This window comes from Spermophilus citellus (genome assembly GCF_964194105.1).
Source record: "Spermophilus citellus genome assembly, chromosome: 9".
In the NCBI taxonomy this organism is placed as follows: Eukaryota; Metazoa; Chordata; class Mammalia; order Rodentia; family Sciuridae; genus Spermophilus; species Spermophilus citellus.
In genome coordinates this window covers 86,355,851-86,378,680 of record NC_138191.1, presented here as the reverse complement: position 1 = coordinate 86,378,680, position 22,830 = coordinate 86,355,851, and the positions used below count along the sequence as shown (strand labels likewise).

Here is a 22,830-nt window from a genome sequence, read left to right as displayed (position 1 = left end):
TGTGAGTGACTCTGTTTCTTAAATCATATCACCAGGCTCTTCCTTAGCAATGGGTGTTTTCTTTTTTACACAGTATTTACCAAATTGCAGGCAAATCATGGTATTCCCCTGGTGCTGACTCTTTGCTTTGTGAGCATGCCCTGTCTCACCAGCCTTTCCTCTCCACATGTGGTCAGCTGTCACTTCCCCCAATAAAAACATGTTTATTTTGGCAGAGTTCCCACTTCCCTGCCAAACTGGCCTGCTTGTCTAGAGTATGTCCTCAAGTGATACCAAAAAAGAGGAAGTGAGATTGAACACCCCTCTTCTTTTTTTTTTTTTAATATTTTTTTTTAGTTCTCAATGAACCTCATTTTATTTATTTTATTTATATGTGAGGCTGAGAATTAAACCCAGTGCCTCACAGATGCCAAGCAAATGTTCTATCATTAAGCTACAACCCCAGCTGAACACCCCTCTTCTATCCAAGAGTGGCTGGGTGTGCCTGACACCCTGCCACTGTGGTCTGCCACTTGCCTCGTGGTCTGATGAGGTGCCAAGGGGTGCTCCCACCCATTTCATCCCAGAGGACCCACCAACTCAGCAGGGAGGCCACAAGGTGCCATTGGTGAAAATGTTGATATTCACTAATCTTCTTAAAATCTGCTAAATTTGTGAATTAAATATCGATACTGAAAAATCTTTGGGTGAACAACAAACCCTAAGATTCAATTTGCAAGACCAAAGAATAGCACTAGAATGCACCACTATAACTTAAAAACTGGTACTGAATATGTCTCACAATGTAGATTTTTTGGCTTAAATCAGATAATCATCAGATTTTCCCTTTGGGACAGGAACTGAAGATCATATGCCGCGCAACTGTCCTTAGCAACGTGTTCCTCTCATCACCAGATGCAGACTGAAAAGCTTCCGGAGTATTTACCATTTTTTTGTTGTCCTGCTTATTAATGCTGACCACAGACTCCTTGATTACAATGTGAGTGATTTCAGGGAAATAAGAAAAATTATTCCATTCTTCCTGGATTTTATTTTTCTCCTCATCCTTCTTATGTTTATTTTCCAGTTTTTTTCGCTTCAGTTTATTTTTTTCCTTTTCAACTGGAACAACCTGATAAGATACATAAAAGTGACAGGGTTAAGTTGGCTTTCTCATTTTGTTTCTGGCAACCTTATGCAGAGACTAGGAGAAAGCTAGCAAGTCTGGATATACACAGCAACTAGGGGAGCTATGGGCTTAGGACCAGAGAACTGAGTCACATCAAGGAATCTTGGAATTTCAAACCTGGAAGAGATCTCTTTGAGCACACTGACTAAACTCTTCATGTGATATATACAATGTGCAATGTAAACTTGGCAGGGGCCATAACCGCCTCTGGGCATGTATCCACAATCAGGCCACCTCACTTTCAATCTGACATGTGCTTCAATATGAGAAAAGAGCACATTCTTCCCAAACACGACTGGACAGAACAAGAGCTCTCTCCTTCTACTATCAATTGTCCTGATCTGTTAACAGTACTGAAGTGGACATTTTCAAGAGAAGATCTGAATAATCTACACAAGTCTAAATATATTATGTAGAATGGGCTCTGGAGACTATAGTTCTAGTTAAGTTCCTATTCCTGCCAGTTATTTAACTAGTAAGATCATCTCTTTAAGCCACCATTTCCCCAATCATACAAAAGAGAGAGTTTGCATTGTCAAGAGTTTCTTCAAGACTAGGTAATTAACAAATCAGCTTATTAACAAAGTACCTACTACCTAGAAAGTCCTTGTTACACATTAGGCATTGTAATTTTAGCATTAGAATAAAACATAAGAAAATAAATTCTCACATTTAACTTATTATTTACAATAATACTTACAGTAGTTGAATGTTATGGTTTTGTGTGAGGTCTCCCCTAAAAGCTCACCTATGAGACAATGCAAGAAGGTTTGGAGGAGAAATTATTGGGTAAGCCCTAATCTAATCAGTGAATTGATCCCTGACGGGATTAAATGGGTGGTTGGGTGTGGCTGGAGAAGGTGGGAATTGGATGTGCAACTTAGGGGTATATATTTGTGTCTGGTAAGTAGAGACCCTCCCCTCCTCTCTCTGCTTTCTAATCATCATGTGAGCCGTTTCCCTCCACCATACTCTCCTGTCATAATGTTCTGCCTCACCTCAAGCTCTGATGAATACAGCTGACCTTCTGTGGACTAAGACCTCTGAAACTGAGCCTTCAGATAACCTTTCCTCCTTTACAATTGTTCTGATGGGTCCTTTAGTCACAGCAGCAAAAAAGCTGACTAAAACACTACAGTAATTTATTCAACATTTATTATATGCCAGGTTCTATGCCAAATGTTATTTAGTGTTCTTACTAACTCTATGAGTTAGATACAGTAAGCATTCTTGGCCTTCCATATTCATGGGTTTCATGACTATGCAATCTGTATCACAAATTCAACCAGCCAAAGACCAAAAATGTAAGGCAATGGGTCTGTCCATGATGAACATATAATTTTTTAAATTATATTAGCCCCCAAAGCAGTACAGCATAACAAGTATTTACATAGCATTTACATAATATTAAGTATTATAAATAATTAGAGATAATTAAAGTATACAAAAGGATTGTGAGCATTATATGTACATACTATGTCAGTTTATATAAGAGACTGTAGCATATTTGGATATCTGCAGAGGATGTTGCAACCAATCCCTCAGTGGATACTAAAAGATAATTGTACCTCCATTTGACAGATGTTATATGTTCCTGATGTAAGTGAAATAATCCTCCCAAGGCCATATCATCATGAGTCATGGAGCTAGAATTTGAACCAGGTCACCTGAGGTTTAAAACCCATGCTCTTAGACCACTCTGTTCTATTGCCTCATCCATCTTTACCTCAATAAAGCAGCATCATAATGCAAAAATCAATTATTCTATAATTTGAAGCCAGAGGCTTAAGTTCAATTCTTACCTCAACTGTTTTTTAGTTATGACCTTAGGCATATTCCTTAACTTCTCTGTTTCTCTTTGAGTTCGTCTGTAAATGGGGATGACAACAGTACTCCCCTTGAAGATTTTTTTTAATTTTAGAAGTAAATGAGCTAATATATATAAAATGCTTAGAGGGCTGTGGCTGTAGCTCAGCAGTAGCGCATTTGCCTAGCATGTGTGAAGCATTGGGTTCGATTCTCTGCACCACATATAAATAAATAAAATAAAGGTCTATCAACGACTAAAAAAAATTTTTTAAATGCTTAGAAAAAGTACTTGCACATGGTAAGCACTCAGCAAATGTATACTGTTATTATATTAGTGTGTTTTATATATGTTATTATCTGTATTTCCCTACAAAACTCAATAAATATTTATCTGTGCTACAAGGATGATGACTAATACATGGTGTATAACTTAAATAAACTCAGTCTAGAAGAGTAACAGACATATAAACAGATAATTCCAGCAGGCTAAATAGCACACATTATGTTCCCTTTAATCAGCCACTTACATTTGGTTTCTGCCGCCACTGGATTCCAAGATTTCCAGTTACCATCACTTCATAGGAGAGAACATTTCCATTGTCATTTGAATGAAGCCAATTCATTTCATTTTCTGATGAAATTAATAACATAGAAGTCTCAAATATTTCAGCCCCATAATGTTTTGTCAAAGTTTCCAAGGTAGCCAGGTATTTCACCTTCAGGTCATGAGGGGACACACTGCTGTCACAAATGGTCTTGTTGTTAAATTCCTTTAGGAAATCCTTGAAAACGTTATTTATCCGCATCCTGGTGAGAAGGTTCCTCTGTCTGATGGATTTATTCAATGTTTCTGGAATATATCGCTTGTAGCTAAAAGAAAGTATGAAAATTGAACTCTTTTTCATATATAGATTAGCAGAAAATAGAAACAAACCTAAGTCTATGAATCTTCCTTGCATGTGTTGCCATAGGAAAAAGGAAGATCTACTCCCAGAAGACCTTAGATGGATGATAATCCTAAGAAGATGGAGCTGAATAAAGACTGAGAGAGAACAGAAAGGTACATGTTCCAAAAACATTACAAAAATAGGAATCTTTACAGGTATTATCAAATTTTCTGGATCACAAACGCAGGTAGCAAAATTGATATATCTATATTTTTGTTTCACTGCTCTTATGTACATTAGTACTCACATATAGTATATATTGTTAAGACTGAGCATCAGTTAGAAAACAGTCTGAAAGGCATCAAGAAGGAGTAACTCCAGGTGATATTATAGATGCTTTGGTATGTGCTACTTGTATGTTTGATAATTTTTCTATAAAGAGCATAGAAAAAAATTTTTTAAAACATACACAAAGCCTAATTAAATACAAAGATTTAAAGTGTCTGCCATGTAAATAAGTCCACAATATATTATTAAAAAGATCAACTAGTAAGCTGAAATGTTAATTTCTTCCATCCAGGTACTGATGGAAAAGGATCTATGATATCAGAATCTTGGCAAACCAATATACTGCAATAACAGGAGTCAGTTTTAAGAAAAGCATGAATGCCCTGAAAGTCCACTGGGGGACAAACAAATGAGGAGATGGTCCATTTGTTTTCCCCAAGTCTGAGACAGTACTAGACCCAGAGTAATCCCTGCAGCCTGAATGATTTCACAACAAAGAACCTTATTAAATGGGGGGGGGGGGGTTATATTCAACAAATAGGGTTAATTTCTCTTTTAAATTAATAGAATAGAATTAAAGAAAAACTATCATTTTTCACTTCAGACTTGTAAAAAAATAAAGAGAAAACACAAAGAGTGAAAGTCACATAAAAAAGTAAACACAATTCAGCATGTGTCTCATCAGTTCCTGCACTGAGGAGCGACTAGGACTCTGGTCAAGGGCAATGAGAACCAAGAAGTAACCTTATGACAAGATGTATGCTTATGACCCATCACAATAATACAGCTAACTCTCCTCTAAAAATGAGATTGTCTTCATTTGTGATAATCATAATAGCCCAAGATGTGTGCTTATAACCCATCACAATAATGCAGCCACCTCTCCTCTAAAAATGAGATTGTCTTCATTTGTGACAATCGTAATAGCCCAGGTGAAAAAAAAGAAACAGATTTCACAGATGGGTGAAAATTATACAGATTGAGTACTGATGTCAAATTTTACTTTAGGTAAGTATAATTTTCTTAAGATACTGCTTGGCTGTCCCTCACATCAGAATTAACAGCTTCCTAGTGAATTACTAGAACTCCTTGGGAGCTCAGACAGGGGTAGTAGTAGCAGCTGCTTGTACAGCCATACTGAGATGTATTTAAAATGGGTTCAGCACCAAAGGAAAAACTACAGTGACAGATGGCAATGTCCGTGGGTAAGGAGCGAAGGTAGGTCACTAATGTGATTGGTATTACAGCCCAGAAATTTCACCCTAGAACAAATTTCTGAGATTATCAGTCATCATTCAAAATCAAGACACAATTATAAGTGTGTTACCTTTTACAAATATTCTAGGTAAAATCTGCAGAGAGCAGGAGTCAGGCAAACACCGGCAGCAGTTAAATAATATGTGTGAGAGCATGTATAATTAACACCAGCCCCACAGTCCACTATTTAGCCAGCAGAAAGTTTACCTGATGTCCTTGGGAAGTTCCGGCAATTGCACCTTCTTCATCATGGCATAGTGCGAAATGGCCAAGACAGCCATCCCCAGGCACTCATTCTCAATATCATGCCCATCCTGTTCAGTCTTGGGGTCCCGAATGGGAGCCAGGCATTTGACCAAATCATACTGACCCTTTGGGGGCAGAAATGAGAAAAGAAAATGAGCCCCCACTTAAATTTCAAGAGCCCACTCCTGTATTTGATTTTGAAAGGAAGGACTCCGTATGAGAAGGTGCTACCCAGAAAAGCAGTTCAGTAATGAGATCAATCACATTTATAGCTTCTGCAGCATTGAACTTCTTTTTCAACAAAACTAGGCATGAAAAGGCTCAGGAGATGTTCTCCCTAGGTAAATTCAACAAGTAGTTATTGAGTGCTATGTTAGGTACTGGTGAAGAGTAAAAACAAATTCAACAAGTAGTTATTGAGCGCTATGTTAGGTACTGGTGAAGAGTACAAACACAAAGCTCCTTCATGAGGCTTATATAAACAATGCTGACAAGCAATGTGTACTAGGTATGAACTGTGCCAGAACAAGGCAAGTGACACTGGGCTGAGGTTTGATCATTCATTAATTCCACAAACATCCAAGTCTAGGAACTGTGTGTATAAAGTCAGCAAGGGTAGCACCTCCCAGTCTAATGCAGGTTTACGAAAGAAGAAGGAATTCACATTCAACTTCTTCTAAATGTGTTCCACATCTGCTGTTCATGTATGCAGTAGTGAACTGTATCATCAGAGTAACTCCCTCACTGATGGGGGTGCATTCCACCCAAGAACCAATGGGAGCTTTAAAAACAAAAACTAAACCAAGACTAAAAAGAAAGGCCGACCACCTGCCTTTCACAGAAATGATGACAATGCTAATACCAGCTCGTATTTATTAACCCCTAACCTCATTGCTAGATCCTGTGCTTAGCTCCTTTCACCTATTATTTCATTTGATCCTCACAACAGCCCTCTGAGATGGCATTAACATCATTACCCACACTTATCATTCAGTTAGATAATTCCTGAGAACCAATTATAGGCCAGATGTTATTCTAGGCATAAGGGATGTAGAAATAAACTAAACCATGTTTCTGACCTCATGGAGATTACATTATAAGGAGAAAGGGAAAAAAACTGGAATATCTGACATCAGACAGTTACAAAAAACAAAGTCAACTGAAGTGCCAAGCATCATAGGGGATGGGATGAGGAAGGGTCACTGACCTGTTCTACACACTTTTAAGAACCAATAACAATAATCTATGTCAACAATGTGTGAAGAACAGAACAAAATCTGAAACTGGTTTTTGGCTACAATTTTCTTTGAATATTTGTTATACAGCAGCTACCTTAAGTAACTTGGATCTAAAAGCCTCCCAAAGGTCAAATTCTAATGCAATATTTCATCCTTCAAATACAATACAATGCTCTTTTATATGTCTGCTCCAAAGAAAGATAAGTAAATCTCAGATATGCGTTCATAAAACTGAGAAATTGAATCCAAAAAGACTGATCTGATTTTTTTCCCAAATACTATTTCCTGAGGGTTGTGCATTTTCTCATTTTTATGGTGTCTCTAAAGTCAATTTTAAGGTATACATGGAATAAAGTACTATTAGTAACCAAAGCTACAATGGGATATAACTTTTGATATAAAATGGAATAACTCTTGACGTAAAAGTATATCCTAGAAAATAATAGGCATGTACAGAAACTCATATAAGGCTCATATAAACTCATATATGACAACTCATATAAACTCATATATGACAACCTATCATAATGATAGCATCATTAAAAAACTTGAGGAAAAACTCAAAATGTCAGGTGGGGTTGTGGCTCTGTGGTAGAGCACTTGCCTAGCATGCGTAAGGCACTGGAATGGATCCCCAACACCACATAAAAATAACAACAAATAAAATAAAGTTAAAAAAACTAAATAAACAAATAAAGGTATTGTGTCCACCTATAATTAAAAAATATTTTTTAAAAAATGTCCAGAAACAATTACTTAAATAAATGATGGCTTTTCCTCATTATTTAATTTTCTATCTAAAATCTCCACTTGAGTGTTCATCAGCCTCTCCAAAAGAGAATCCCTCATTTCCATCACTTCCCCAGGCTCTTCCTCCCAGTCTTCCACATGTAGGTAATGACTCCATCATCTATCCAACATTGCCCAAAACAACGCCTAGAAATCATCTCTAAGTCCTCAGATTCTCTCATCTTCCAAACCTAATCCATCAGCAAATCAGCCTAATTCTACCTCCAAAATTAATGGCAGATCTATTCATTTTGCCCCAACCCCAATGCCATTACATTAAGCCAAACCAGCATTTTCTCTTGCTTAGACCACTATTACAGACTCTCAGCTACTATGTGAGAGATGCACCCTTGGGTCCAGCACATCCACTTTCCACATATAACAGAATCATCATTGACTTACAACATTAATAAGATCAAACCCTCCAACTGGCACCCAGGGTAAAAACATGACCCCTTACCAATTTATGCAAGGCTCTGCAGGACCTGCCTGTTTGCCTCACCATGTTTGCCTCACCATCCCCTCTCCTAACACCCTACTCATGTTCTCCCAAGTGACTCTCCTTCTAGCTCCCACCTGCCTCAGGACCTCCCCACATGAGCTCCTCTCCTCAGATGTTTTCAATCAGGGCCAAAGGAATAGTGGGTAATGTCTGAGGACATTTTGGGTTGTTACAACTGTGAGGAGGGTAAGGTGCTGGTAAATATTCGGCTGGCATCTAGTGGGTACAGGCCAGGGGTGCTGGTGAATACCCCACAATGCGGGGAAGTTCGTCACAACAAAGAATTACCTACCTCAAAATGTCAGCGGTGAAACAACTGACTACTGACAGAAACTATTGAGAAACTCCACAGCAAAGAAATACTTCTTCTACTCCTCTCTCAGACTACAGCCTCTTTTATATTCTTCAAGATTCATTATAAATGTCATCTCCCTAAAGAGACCTTCTCTGTTCACACTATTTAAATTAGGTCTCCCCATTCAAATTTCACACCATGTCTCTATCACAAGAGCCTTTCTGTCCCTTCATAGCATTTCCTACAATTTCTTACACATTATGTATAATTTTGTATGCTTGTTGTTTTCTATTGTCTAACCTGGATAATAACTGATGCATGCAGAGACCATGTCTATTTCATTCACTCCAGTACCTCAACAAGTATAAGCACTTGAGGCAAACAGGACCCAGACACTCAGTAAATATCTGCTGAATAAATGAATTACTATGAAGTCATTAAAACAACAAAGATCAATATTTTAATGGACATTTGCAAGGCAAATGATAGGATGAATAAAAATAGGATGAATAAAGGGCCTATAGAGTGACACAAATAAAATATACTCAAAAACTATATAGTATATAATATAAATCTGCATGTTAAAATCAGCAAACATGTGATCCAAAATGCTAACAATCTCAGGGTAATGTAATTTCAGGTGATTCTAACTTCTCTTTGGCTTTTTCCTAGTATCAAATCTTCCCAGTCTCCTACCACTGTGACAAAGTGGCCATCTCCTTCCTCCCAGACATCTCCTTGCTGAAAAGTACCTTATTAGCTTGACTGAACTATACCTTCCCTCAATTATACCTCCCTGTGACTTTTGCATGTAAGATGCTACAGATGACAAGGAAAAAGAGAGGGAAGAAAAAGGGAATAGAGAAGTGAGGCCTGAAAACCCACAAGTAGGAGAGCCTTTCCGTCTCACCTGGGGAAAATCTAGGTGCAGCAGTACTTCTGCAGAACAGGCCATAAAGCATTCCAACACCACCAAGTTCAGCTGCACAGGGAATCTGAGCCCTATATCATCTCACCCTCCCTATAAACTCCTGGTTCCCTCAGGTCCAAACTTTTCACCTGAGCAAACAGGTACTCCAGCGAGCTGGCATCAAGGAGAGGGGTTGCATCTGGAACCTTTTTCTTCTCATAGCCATTTTTCTGCTTCTTTGGAGAATGTCGCCATACAGACTGCTCATTGTCATTGGTTCCATGCCAGTTTGTGAAGTAGAACCTGAAAGGTGGTAAAATGAATGTCAGTTGTGGCAAAGGGAATCCTGGAATGCTGGGAAAGGCATCCTGGTCCCACAAGAGTGGACAGCTCAGGAGGTGAACTGCACTGAGAGGTGAGTAAAGAGGCCAGCCTCGCATTCTGCAGCACCCCTTCGTCTGTTAGGCTAGTTTTATTCTTGCAGGTGCTCTGTGAAGACTGTCCTGTCAGCCTCTCCTCAATGATGCAGAGGGGTAAAGTGACTTCCCAACGATCACAAAGATGGCTCCTCTGACAGCCACTGTGTGTCTTCCTAGACAGGAAAGAGTCCTTGCTGTCTAGAACCAGCTGCTGACCCAATAGCCCCTGTACCTTTGCATCAAGGTTGGGCCACCTGCCTTGGCCTCTCAGTATTTTCATTTTCATCCTAACACTTCGGAAACCTAGTTTTACCAAATGGTCAAGATGTGCGGTTAACACAGCAGTGTTTCCTAGTTCCCTGGCTTCCATTACTCAATTGATGGTGCATCTAATGATGAATGATTTCAAAAGAGAATTACATGAATACTAGTATAAGAATCAACAGTGGTGTCATGAGGAAATGTAACAGCACTTTATAGACAGTGTGCTGTGATCCTCACAGCAACTCCACAAAGTAGATTTGTTTCTACTTCAAAGATAAGGAAAACAGATTCCAAGAGGCTTGGTGATCTAAGACTAAAAGCCTATCTCTTAAGATAGCAGATTTTCTCTGCCATCTGTATAGGAAACACAGTGAGTTCCATAATGTGGGGTGGTAGCTAAGCCAAGTGGCCCAAGATCTTCAGGCTGTAGACTCAGCTGCTGCCTGGGCCTCTCACCCCTCACATGCCCATGTGCTGAGAAAAACTACCATGTCACCAAAAAGAAATGAATAAAAGTCTGCCCCCCCCCACACACACACAAAATAAGACTGCTGTTAAACTTAGATACATGTCACTGAACTGTGTGTAGAGCCTGGGACATACCAGGCCCAGGGATACAGAGGGTTCTTAGGCACAGACCCTGCCCTCTGTGAGCTCAACGACCAACAAACAATATAATGGAGCACATGTCATAAGCAGGACTACACTGCAGTGTTCATGGACCCCACATACTTTCTCCTTCCTCCACTAAAGAAAAGATAAACAATAAAAAGTTATACCACCAAACAATAAACAATAAAAAGTTAGACCGCCAAACTGACATAAGACAGGATACCTCTGGAAGGAAGCCCAGGAAGAAGTGAGGTAGAAGAGGCCAAGAGACAGCAGGACTCTGGCAACAGTCTGGGTGAGGCAGTGGGCTCTGAGGCAATAGAGGCTGCAGTTGTCTCACTCACCACCAAATCCCCAGTGCCTGGCACCTAACACATGCTTAATACATGCTTGACAGACAAACAACAAATAAAGAACAAACTCAAGGAGTAGCAATCAACAATGAGAAAAAAGGATGAAGAAATTAAAGGTAAAATAATCAATATTTTACAACTTTCTATGTTTCTATACAGCCCATCCTCCCTGTAACTTATGAAAGGGATAAGTTTGTAGGCTTTGTTTTCTCTCTCTCTCTCTCTCTCTCTCTCTCTCTCTCTCTCTCTCTCTCTCTCTCTCTCTCTCTCTCCTTTGTTGTATGTTTCTCTCTCTGTCTCTGTACTTCTCCCCTCAAGGTAAGTACAGAAGAGGAGGAAGAGGAGGAAGAGGAGAAAAATTCAGGCCAAGAATGATTATGAAAGTTAGATCTGCTTCAGCTTCCAGAAAAATGACCCTGTCTTTCTGGAACAGTGCCAACTCTACCGAGTTTCTGAAAAAAAATAACAGCTAAGATACTGAGGAAAGGCTCTGAGGATCTAGACGGTTTTTCTAACAAGTTCCTGAATCCCAGTAGCTTCTAAGCAAGTCTACTGATTTAAGATCCTTTTCAAAAAGGATTCAGTGCTAAACACACATTAATTTGTGCTTAACTAGTATCCAACTAAGATACTTTCAATTCTCATTGCTGAAAAAAAAAATATGCTTACAAAGTCAAGAGACTGAAGCCGTAGAAATACCAACTGTGTATGTGACTGAGAAAAAGAGAAATATAACTGAAGAGCCCACATGCTGCATAAACCACACCAGGTCTCTGAAGCAGGTGTACTGTCCTCTTACAGGGGATCAGACTCTGGTAACAACAGGAGCCTGAGGTGATGCAGAGGCTGACATTCATGTTATCCCCAGGTCTTTTACTGATCATCAAGGGTTGAAAAGAGCATGGATGGAGTACTTAGCTGGCTCCTCTCCCCCAAGTAGAAAATAAGGAGAGAATGACCTGTGCCATACAAAGTTCAAAGCAGGGCTCTAAGAGAATAGCATTAGACCAGGTAAATTCTGTTCATGGATAAGGGAAGCAGTGATCAGAGCATGAGGATATGTACAACACAAAGATTTCCTGCAGTAGGGAAAGAAAAGGCCCTCAGAGGTGGAACACATTGTTACAGAAGCACTGAAGGCAGGTGCTCCCTGAACCAATCTAATGCATGGATCTCATCTTCCACATTCTGTCTGTCTCCTTCTCCTTCAGTTGTGGTAGAGCCCAGGACCCAACATTCTCCCTCTGCACTAAACACAATCCTCAACAGGGTCACTAAAGATTGACAAAGACATCACAAGCACATTCTTCTAGGCTTCTGAGAGCCCTGTGGGACTGTGGAACCATGTCTGGCTTGGCAGCCTTTTGGTCAGATATTCAGATGAGATAAGGCTGGAGAGATCAAACAATGTGCAGCTTCTCCACAACAGTAAAGACTAACGGTAAACACCAAGCCCAGGAAGTCTAAAACAAGCTGAGTCTCTATGAACTGCCTACACTCAAAAGTTGACAAAATTCTACTTCATAAGATGTCAAACAACATAATAACAACTTTAAATTGGTGGCCACAAATATCAACACCTTCCTAATTGCTAGAAAATTCAATTTCATTCCTTTTTAAAATTCTACATTCCTTTTTAAAATTAATAATTGATATGACCAAGAGTTCAAAGCATCAGTTAGGTGGAATAAGAGTGTTTTTCTTAAAAGATCTACTGCACAATGTGGTAACTATAGTTAATTGCATATCTCAAAATTGCTAACATTAAATTTTAAATGTTCCCACCACAAAAATAATTACCTGAGGTGATTAATATGTTAATTAGTTTGGTTTAATTACTTTACATTATATTCATAAGTTATAACATTGTTTTGTACCCCAATATACATAATTATAAATTGTCAATTTACAATGAAATAAAAAATAAATTACAGAGGTGTTCATCAAACTTGGTACAAATTCCTGATATTATGAATGCCAATGGAAAAAATTGAGTAACAAGTAAATATAGTGTGATCCCTACCCACCCACATTCCTTTTCAAAAGAACATGGAAGGGTAAGTCCGGAGAAAATAAATAGATCTGTCAGTCACAGATACACCCTGCAAGTTTTTGAGAAATTATATTACAGATTACTGCAGATTCTAAATTTACTTATAGACATAGTACACAATAAATTCTCTTTAAGTTTCTATAGAATTTTATTAACAGTGAAATTCACTTGGATGAAAAAGCAAGAATTTTTTTCTTAAAAAGGAATAAAAATGATTACCTTGAATTAACATATATTATAAAACAGTAACTATCAACATCATTACCTAAAAACAGAAAACCACAGTTAAAGTATAAGACTATTTCCCAAAATAGAGCTGGGATTCCACTGAAATAAGCTGGGATTCCACTGAAATAATCATCAACATTTATTTTCATATTGCACCTTCTTTAGTGGTGAGATTATGAGGTTTCAAAATTTTTGTAGTTTGTTGCAATGCAAATGTTTTAGCTTAGGGTGGTATCTTTTTTCCCCAAGTTCAAAGAGTCTGTGGTAACAAAGCAATATCCTGTTGTAGCACAATGTCAGGTACAAAGTCAAGGTGACAAAAATGAAGCATCTGTGCACTTCCTGGCAGCAAAAAGAAATGGGGAATGGGCAAAGACAAGTTTTAATAGTGAGACACCCGTATAAACAACAAAGACTAATGCCTCAAAGTGAAATGTACTGATAATAAGACAATTCACTACATGTATATCTCTGAATAACTCCCTTTTCTTTTCTGACATCAGAAAAAAATAGAAGGGGTGAATTAAGTAACTCTCATTCCATCCAAGTCGCAAATGCTACCATGCTAGATTGTAAACTCAATTTAGAAACCTACAGGGAAAGGAGTAGAACTTCTGAGATTTCCAGCTGTAAGTACCCATATCAACATTGGTCACACAGCCAATCCCAGGCCATGAAAAGCAAGACTACATTTTACCAAACAAATCCAAATATAAGTCAGAAAGTTCAGCTGGAAGCAGTAAACATTTCCCTAAATCTGGGACAAGTCTCACACGGCACACACCTCTCCTCTCAAGGTAAGGCTTTAGGGAAGTACAGGGAGAAGAGGAAGAGGAGAAAAAGTCAGGCCAAGAATGATTATGAAAGTTAGATCTGCTTCAGCTTCCAGAAAAATGACCGTCTTTCTGGAACAGTGCCAACTACCGAGTTTCTGAAAAAACTAACAGCTAAGATACTGTGGAGAGGCTCTGAGGATCTGGATGGTTTTTCTAACATGTTCCTGAATCCCAGTAGCTTCTATGCTAGTCTACTGATAATCATAACTAAATAAATTAAGATCCTTTTCAAAAAGGATTCACTGCTAAACACACATTAATTTGTGCTTAACTAGTATCCAACTAAGATACTTTCAATTCTCATTGCTGAAAAAATATGCTTACAAAGTCAAGAGACTGCAGCCCTGGAACTACCAACTGTGTATTTGACCCTGGAAGACACTATAGAGTCTACAGCAAAGTTTATAGTAAGGGAGAAAAAGCAAGTACTCATCAGAAGAGAACAACAGTCAAACATCTGCTTCCTGATCAAAACATCTATTACCTGAAAGAAAGATCAGCCCAGGGTTTCTATTCCAGGTAATATATCTCATGCTTCCTAGCTATAACTTTTAGTAAGAAATATATTTTATATAATGACCTAGTATATACCTCAGATTTTTTTTAAATGTTCTTAGGAGATATATATGAATATTATCTATTCTCTCCTGTTTCTTTCTCTTTTTAAGTTCTGGTCACAGCCCTCTGCATTAAAAACATAATCAAGATTCACTACTTGAAAAAAACTGCTAAGGACACAGATGCTAGTTAACATTTCATAAACATTTCTTTTCTAAAATGTGGCAAAGGAAAAGTGATCAAATTCATCTCAAATTGTATTCCAAATACTGATGAAGTCCTTTCTCATATCAAGCAAACACCAAAGTTACATACTACAAAAATGACTATGTTACTTCTTGGTAAACGACTCAGGGCCCAGGTTAACCGTCATCTCTGGATGCATGAGGAGACCAGGCAGGCATCAGCTCAGTTCTCACGTACCTCATGCGGTAGTGCAGTCGGAGTGATATCTTGTCATCAATGGTGATGGTGCGGTTCGGAGCATACCAGAGCTTGGTGTTCTCATCATACAAGGCAAAGAGGTTGTGGCATAGAGGAGATATACCTGGGGAAAGAACACATCAGAAGATTACAGGGAGATGCACTTGGCCACCTGTTTCTCAAGCATGACACACATAATGATAAGTGAGTCTCTCATCACAAAAAATCTGGGTCACTTATATCCTCTTAGGGCAAAAACAATTTTCAACCACGTTCAGTTAGGCAGTTTGAATTATAATAATCAAGAATCATGACTCCCCAGGAATAGGCATGTAGCTCCTGGTAAGCCAAATTAAAGTCATTTAAAAATAAAAATTGATCTAGAGCAGATTATGCTTAGTGAAGCTAGCCAATCCCTAAAAAACAAATACCAAATGTCTTCTTTGATATAATGAGAGCAACTATGAACAGAGTAGGGAGGAAGAGCAGGAAGAAAAGATTAACTTTAAACAGAGACATGAGGTGGGAGGGAAAGAGAGAGAAAAGGGAAATTGCATGGAAATGAAGGGAGACCCTCATTGCTATACAAAATTACATATAAGAGGTTGTGAGGGGAATGGGAAAATTAACAAGGAGAGAAATGAATTACAGTAGATGGGGTAGAGAGAGAAGATGTGAGGGAAGGGGAGGGGGGATAGTAGGGGATAAGAAAGGTAGCAGAATACAACAGTCACTAATATGGCAGTATGTAAAAATGTGGATGTGTAACCGACGTGATTCTGCAATCTGCATTTGGGGTAAAATTGGGAGTTCATAACCCACTTCAATCTAATTTATGAAATATGATATGTCAAGAGCTTTGTAATGTTGTGAACAACCAATAAAAAAAAATTAAATTAAAAAAAAAGCATGCAAAGTTATTCCTGGCAGTAGTGCACAAAATGCATATTAGAATAAATAATAACCAAAGTGGTTTTCGTCAGTGATTAAAATTTATTACCATTAATAATAAATATAATTCTTAAGTACTCTGTACAGTTACCATAAATATTTTTATTAGTATCCAAGTAAGATGAAGATATATGCTTAACAAAGTTGGCTCAGTAATGCTTTGCCTCCCTACCTCATCAACTGCTTCCTTAATAACAAGCATGATAAAAAAAGGTAAGGGAGATTATGAAGTCACTCACTTCTTAGCCTATAATTAAAATTACAGACCAGTAATCTACACAGATGTTGGGGTGGTGGGAGGTGAATGCCAATAAACAATTATTACTGATATTTTCAGGTCCAACCAAGACTCAAACTAAGATATAGTGAACTTAAATGATCAAAAAATGTGGGGAAAAAATGAGGTAATTGGCACTTGTTTTCTAAATCAGAAACCTGAAGTGAAAATGACCTTGACAGGGCCCCTCTCTGGCCCTGCACAGCCTGGGAGGGACACTGCAATGCAGAAACTGGCTTAAGAAGTCACAGGTGACTTGGTATCTCAAAGCTTTCTCCTGACACCTCAACTCGGGTCTCAAGAAAGGTGAAAGTTATTCCTGCCCAAGCTACAATTCTACTAACAAAGGGAAAAGATGGAGCTAAACTTTAAAGAGCATTTCCCCTAGGGAACAAAGACCAATGGCTTTTGGATCCAGTATTATTAGGACTATGTTTCAGGTATGCTATAGGTTTTCATACATAAATTGGTTCTTACAGGCTGGCCTGAAAAATTAGCCTTTCTTTATACATATCTTTATTTGAATGCACACTTGAAGCATGATTTATATGTAATCATGGAAATATCTATTTTTCTACCACAGGTCTGATTCTAAAAACCTTACCTATTCATAACTATTTATAAACAGGAAGATCAGAGATAACATGTTATATAAAAGTACTAAACAATAATACTAACATTTACTTGGGGCTACATGTTAGGCATAGAGTTAACATTACTTTTATTATCTTTTGCTCCTCCTGATACTTAATGAGGTTAATATTTTTCTTTTGCCGTTTTACAGTTGAAGAAACTGTGGTCTCCCAAGGTTTAATGTAATTCAAGATTACTCAGTACCATGCAGAGTTGAGATTAAAACCAAGACAGAAACCACCAAGGAAATATGCAATAAAAGCTCAAAGAACCAAACTTTACCATTGGTGAGTACAAAACAGGGAAGAAAACAGTATATCTCCCAAACATCACTTCTGTAATAACAATGAGAGCTACAAAAATCTGTAATATTCAGTATTTACGTACTTTTAAAATTAATGTACTGTGGCAAAATTCCTTTGAGCCAGTTACAGAAAAGACACCACTCATTCTCTACAGACAAGACTTAGGAACTGATAGATTAACTACAATCCAACAATTCTGCAAAAGTGATCCCTGCTTTAAAAAAAAAAAACTGAGTGAGGTTAAGACTGAATGATTATTATAAAGCGGCTTGGTTAAGGAATCGGCACTATAAGCAAACCTCTAGGGAAAGGAAGAGAAACAGACAAAAGCCTTTAGAAATGCTCTAGAAGCACTGACACACATCTAATAGTTCTGCTAACTACAAATACACTCAGAGCTGCTGTTCAAAGCTATTTACTTGTATAGATTGCTGCCCAGTCAAAATAACTTAAACATCCCACACCCTGTTTAGTTAGTGAGAGTCTACCACATTCATTCCTGTAACAGAAACCTCTTCCATTCTACTGGCACTCTGGTATATAAAGCCCTTTAGGCACAAAGGCATATAACAGGAAGAAAATGGGGTTTCTCAACAAGCTATATGACTAACATGGTAAGCAATTCTTAAATAACTACACTATCCTCACAAAGTTGCTCTGAGTACTAAAGATGGTATAAGTAAAACATGGATCAGACTGTCTGGGATCATAAAGTTACTTCATCATTATAATATAAGTCAATTAGATCTTCTATAAACAGCTTTATTGATATACAATTTACATACTATAAAGTATACCTGTTTTAGGTATATAACTCAATGAACTTTAGTGTGTTTACTAAGTTGTACAACCATTGCTATAATCTATGGATTATATCTCTAAATTTCTGATTTCGTTTTGCTTTTCATTTAAAATTGGGAAGATAAAAATCTGCCAATGTCCCCACCTAAATTGCAAGGGTAATGAAAGTTTTGTCAGTCACTTTGGCTTCCCACCTTCAAAAGGTGACAGGTTAACTTTAAGTAAGACAAGCCTCACTTTAAACACACACACCAAAAAAAAAAAACAAAAAAAAAACAGACTGTGCTGTTAACTGCCTCACTGTCCTTTTCACAGCTTGGCAACCTGACCAAGTCACAAAGCAACACTCAGCTTCTCACCTCATCTGCACACCACACAGGGGAGGGCAGGTCATGGTGCCAATCTCTGAAGGAAGAGTTTCCAAAAAATCTCTAACATATTGAGAGATGCTACTTTTGAGATTGTACTTGAGGCTATGTGCTTTACATACCACCTTACCTGGTACTGATGCTATTTTGATCAGAGATGTGGGGGCAATGAGAACTGAGTTAAGCACCATTCCTTGGTATTCTATAGCTCATCAGTGATAGAAGACGAATGATCCATCTTGCAGTAAAAAGTAAAACTCCCTAGATAAAAATCCCTGGCCAAAGATCACATGTAAGTAAGTGGCAGAAGCAGAGGCAAGGCAGACCCCTGACTACCAGAGACCACATCTTCTGCTCAGCAAAGATATAAAGGGCAGAGACCCTAGATCTGCTTCTGGAGAGTATGCTATTGTGACTCCAGAGCCCCAGGCAACTGCCAGTACTCACAGCATTCCTGCGCTGCCCTGATGCACAGCTCTTCTGCTGTGTACTCTCCACTGCCCAGCCGGAGGGGCTCCCTGTCTGGCAGATAGAAGGTCACTTCCACCCCTGGCTCAGGGGCCACCTGATTCACCTCCGCCTTCTTGGAGCTCCTCATTTTAGCACAGAAAGCCATGGCATTGCAGTCTTCTTTTATATTTAGATACTGTAGAAGGAGGAGAACAAGGTGATGTGGTCATTCTATGTTTTACAAGTCCCTAGGGCAAAAGAGAGTGTTGTAAAGGTATGTAAGCAGTAATATTTAGTACTGGATAAGAACCTCTTCCTCCTTCCCTTCCTAAAAATCAGGCAGGTCAGAGCTTACAAGAGATGAAACCATGGAAATAATTATGCATAGTAATAAACTATAGTCAGGCCATATTGTCAAAAATCAGAATAATATTGGCTTTAATTTACTTTGTCTATTAGCACATAAGTTATAGTTGAAAATTTTAGGCCTATTCTGGAACCAACAATGTTAAAAGAATGATGAGTAATTGTTAATATTGCTACTTTTGGAATCACAACTTTTGATTAGACCTATGGCAAGAATCATACTCTTAATTTTATGTCTATCTCTTACTAATCAGCAAGTTTGGTGAGGGCATATCTATTCACATGCCCCTTTGTGACAGTACACACAAAATGACTGCCACTGCATATTCACAAGTCACATGAAAGGAGATGAAAAGTTAATGAATGGAGCCAGGTCCACAGTTCACCCATGGGCAGGCAAGCAGAATAGGCAGCAGGTCAAGCAGCACTTCATGGCAATGGGACAAGAACAGGAAGCTTTATTGTGGAAAAATTAGGACCTACTGGTGATAAGCTTGCATGTCAGCGGCTCCTATGAGCCCCCTCAAAAGGGAAGGCAACTAGGACCAAAGAACCAGCCTCAGCTACTCTGCTTTGAGTGAGGCCAAAGGAATGGAAGAGCAAGGGAAAGGCCTACATATTTTCTTCTCCTTGCCCCAACATCATTGCCTAAAAACTAATTTCCCTGTCCCTAGACTAATGCTTTCTTTCTTCTTGCCAAGCCAACCTTCACTAAACCCCCAAAGAAATGTCTTTAACACTTATCAGACTCCCTCATTGTCTCCCCATTAATCTACAGACCAGTTCCAAACTCTGAAACTGAGGGGTTCCATCTCCTCATTGGCCTCATCTCTTGTCACTCCGAGCTTCTTACTTCATGCTTAAAACCCACAAGGTTGCCAGCATTCTTGTGCCTCCCTCACCAGTGCTGCTTCTCACCCTTCTGCCTTACTCATGCTGATTCCTGTACAGATATACCTTCCCACCTACATCTTTTATGGCAGACATCAACCTTCTTTAGGACTTAGCCCAGATATCACCTCCTTCAGGAAGCCTTCACTGAACTACAGTCCTATATTTAAGGTATATACTCTCTGTCATGAGCTCCCAAACTCATCACACTTCTCTAACCACGATGAAATAGAACCATCTTATTCATGCATCTGTACCTTACTTACACACGCTGTAAGTTACCTGCCATTTATCTTTGTATCCCTTCTATGAAGCATAAATGCTTACATGTAATTGGTGCTTTTGGAATGACCTAAGGAAGCTCCCCAAACAGAAAAAGTCAAATGGGGACAACAGTCACAATCCTCTTTAACAAATTAATTTGCTCGATCTATTAGCTGCCCTAATAAATCAAGATGAGAGGTGAGATGCTTACAGGAGGACAGGAACCAGGTAGGCCTTGATGCTATAAAATAAGAGGCTTTCCATTTTAATTGCTTAATGTCCAAAATAAAGCTGAAAACCAGAAGCTTCCAGAAATCAAGTTTACCTCAAAGTTCAGATCAACAAGTATAACCAGCAGTTAAGCCCTAACTCTAACCCACATTGAAATATTGACATGGAAAGCATAATAGTTAAAAACCTGCTTCATAATGTAAGGCAAACCTTTGTACTGGAGATTCTTTATAGATGTGACAGAGACAGAATTCAAAGAGAACATTGTACCCCTAACTCTAAGGAGATAAATAATCAGACAAGTACACATAATTACAGGTTCACAAGATATAGCACTGCTAGAAACATAAAAAAATATATATAATGGACAATGTTCATTAGGAGAAGAGGTCTATCAAGAGCTGTTTAAAAGGATAACATACCAGGTGCGGTAGCACACCCCTGTAATCCCAGAGACTTGGGAGGCTAAGGTAGGAGGATCATAAGTTCAAAGCAAGCATCAGGACCTTAGCAAGGTCCTAAACAATTTGCTGAGACCTTGTTCTAAGTAAAGGCTGGGGATGTGGCTCAGTAGTTAAGTACCCCTGGACTGAATCTCCAGTACAAAATAAAATAAAATAAAATAATGATAACAAAAATAAAAGGATGACATAAAGCTATGTGCCTCAACATTGAAAGATGTACACGGCACTCTGCAAAATCAAAAAAGCATAACAGGTGCATTATGGCCCTTTGGGTTATGCATATGCATATTAAAATCTGGTACAACATATAATAATTTTTTAATGGTGGTGAGTATCTAGGATAGATTATAAGAAAACTTTAGCTTCTACTCTGTATTTCCTGTACTTTTATACTCCTGAGATTTCTTAAAAATCCATATACTTCCCATTGAGGATGAATAAAATGTTGATTTTTAAAAATTATGCATAACAGTATAGTTAGCCCTACAGGTTCAAGATCACAGTTTCATTATTCTTTTTAAAAGTCAGATGTTTTCCTTAAAACAAAACATTTCTCTTTCTCTCTCAACATACCTGCATTTATTTGGCTGTCCAATATCCCACGAAAAGCAGACTGGATTTTCTTCTCTACTTTCCAAAGCCCATTCAGAATTGAGCTAAAGACACAAATAAATAAAATAAAATAAATAAGTAAGTACATAGGCTTAGAGGTAACTGGGCCTGAAAATAAGAGGTCATGTTCATCGAGAAACAGCCCAAACTTAAAGGGGCAGAAAAATGCACTTGGGAGGCAGAAGTGAAAACAAACAAAAGTTGATGAGGACATTAAGAGGACAGAGACACATCTTAGAGCATAAAACATCAACAAAGGCATTATTTTCATTCATTGTTCCAATAAAGAAAGCCAGAGACTTCTGCTTCCTGGTGAAGTGCCCTGTCCAAAGAGAGTAAGGACTCTGACTTTTACATCAACAACCCATCTCCTGACGCTATAAAATAACAGTTTAAGGCATACAAAGATGTGCACTTTTATTTCCCATTTTCATTTCCTCTTGCAACCTCATATCACATAAACACAAGAGTTCTGAATTGTTTTAACTGCTTTCCTTGTTGCTTCTCACAAATTTAACAGTAGAATCAAGTTATTTTTACAAAGAAGGAACTATAAGTCTTAGAGATTCCAAACTGATTTCTAAGTTAATACAGATTACTGTCTTAATTAACACATCAGAATCCAGTATTAGGAAAAGCACAATCCCAGGCATTACGGGGCAGCAGAGATGGCAGGTTAAGGGAGATGAGGGGTGGGTCCCTGAGGTTGAGAGGGCAGAACTCTCACAGGGCCTTAGAGGTGAGGTAGGAGGAACACATATGAAAACTCAAACACAACTCAACAGTGAGTCAGGATGTCATCTTGTGCCTCTTGCTAATGGTAACTAATGCTGGGCAGGGCTAGCTGGGCAAGGCTTTCTGTAGTGGGTGAGACTCTAGCAAAAGTAATAACAATAGGTCAGGCAGTAGGTTCAAATGTGGATTTTGATGTCATGACTTTGATTTAGTTATTTTGATATGAACAATTTTAACAAGGTTCATAGAACAAATCATTACATCTCCAGCTTTTTGAAAATTAATACAATTAATTGCTTTAATGTAAACAGACACCTTGTCCTGTATCAAAACAGCATTAGAAATTA

The 22,830-nt window shown here is 38.4% G+C and overlaps 1 protein-coding gene across 2 annotated transcripts in view; it reads right to left on the bottom strand.

Moving 5' to 3' along the window:
• The window catches only part of JAK1 (Janus kinase 1), a 139,504-nt gene that overhangs the window by 32,029 nt on the left and 84,645 nt on the right, over positions 1-22,830 (bottom strand). For both annotated transcript variants that reach the window (XM_081306336.1, XM_081306337.1), the window contains exons 2-8: positions 21,710-21,792; positions 18,918-19,116; positions 15,136-15,259; positions 9,539-9,692; positions 5,617-5,780; positions 3,505-3,847; positions 926-1,111 (exon numbers count right to left, since the gene is read on the bottom strand). In XM_081306336.1, coding sequence (XP_081162462.1) covers positions 926-1,111; positions 3,505-3,847; positions 5,617-5,780; positions 9,539-9,692; positions 15,136-15,259; positions 18,918-19,116; positions 21,710-21,715 — 1,176 coding nt within the window. In that variant the 5' untranslated portion in view covers positions 21,716-21,792. The remainder of the gene's footprint in view (positions 1-925; positions 1,112-3,504; positions 3,848-5,616; positions 5,781-9,538; positions 9,693-15,135; positions 15,260-18,917; positions 19,117-21,709; positions 21,793-22,830) is intronic.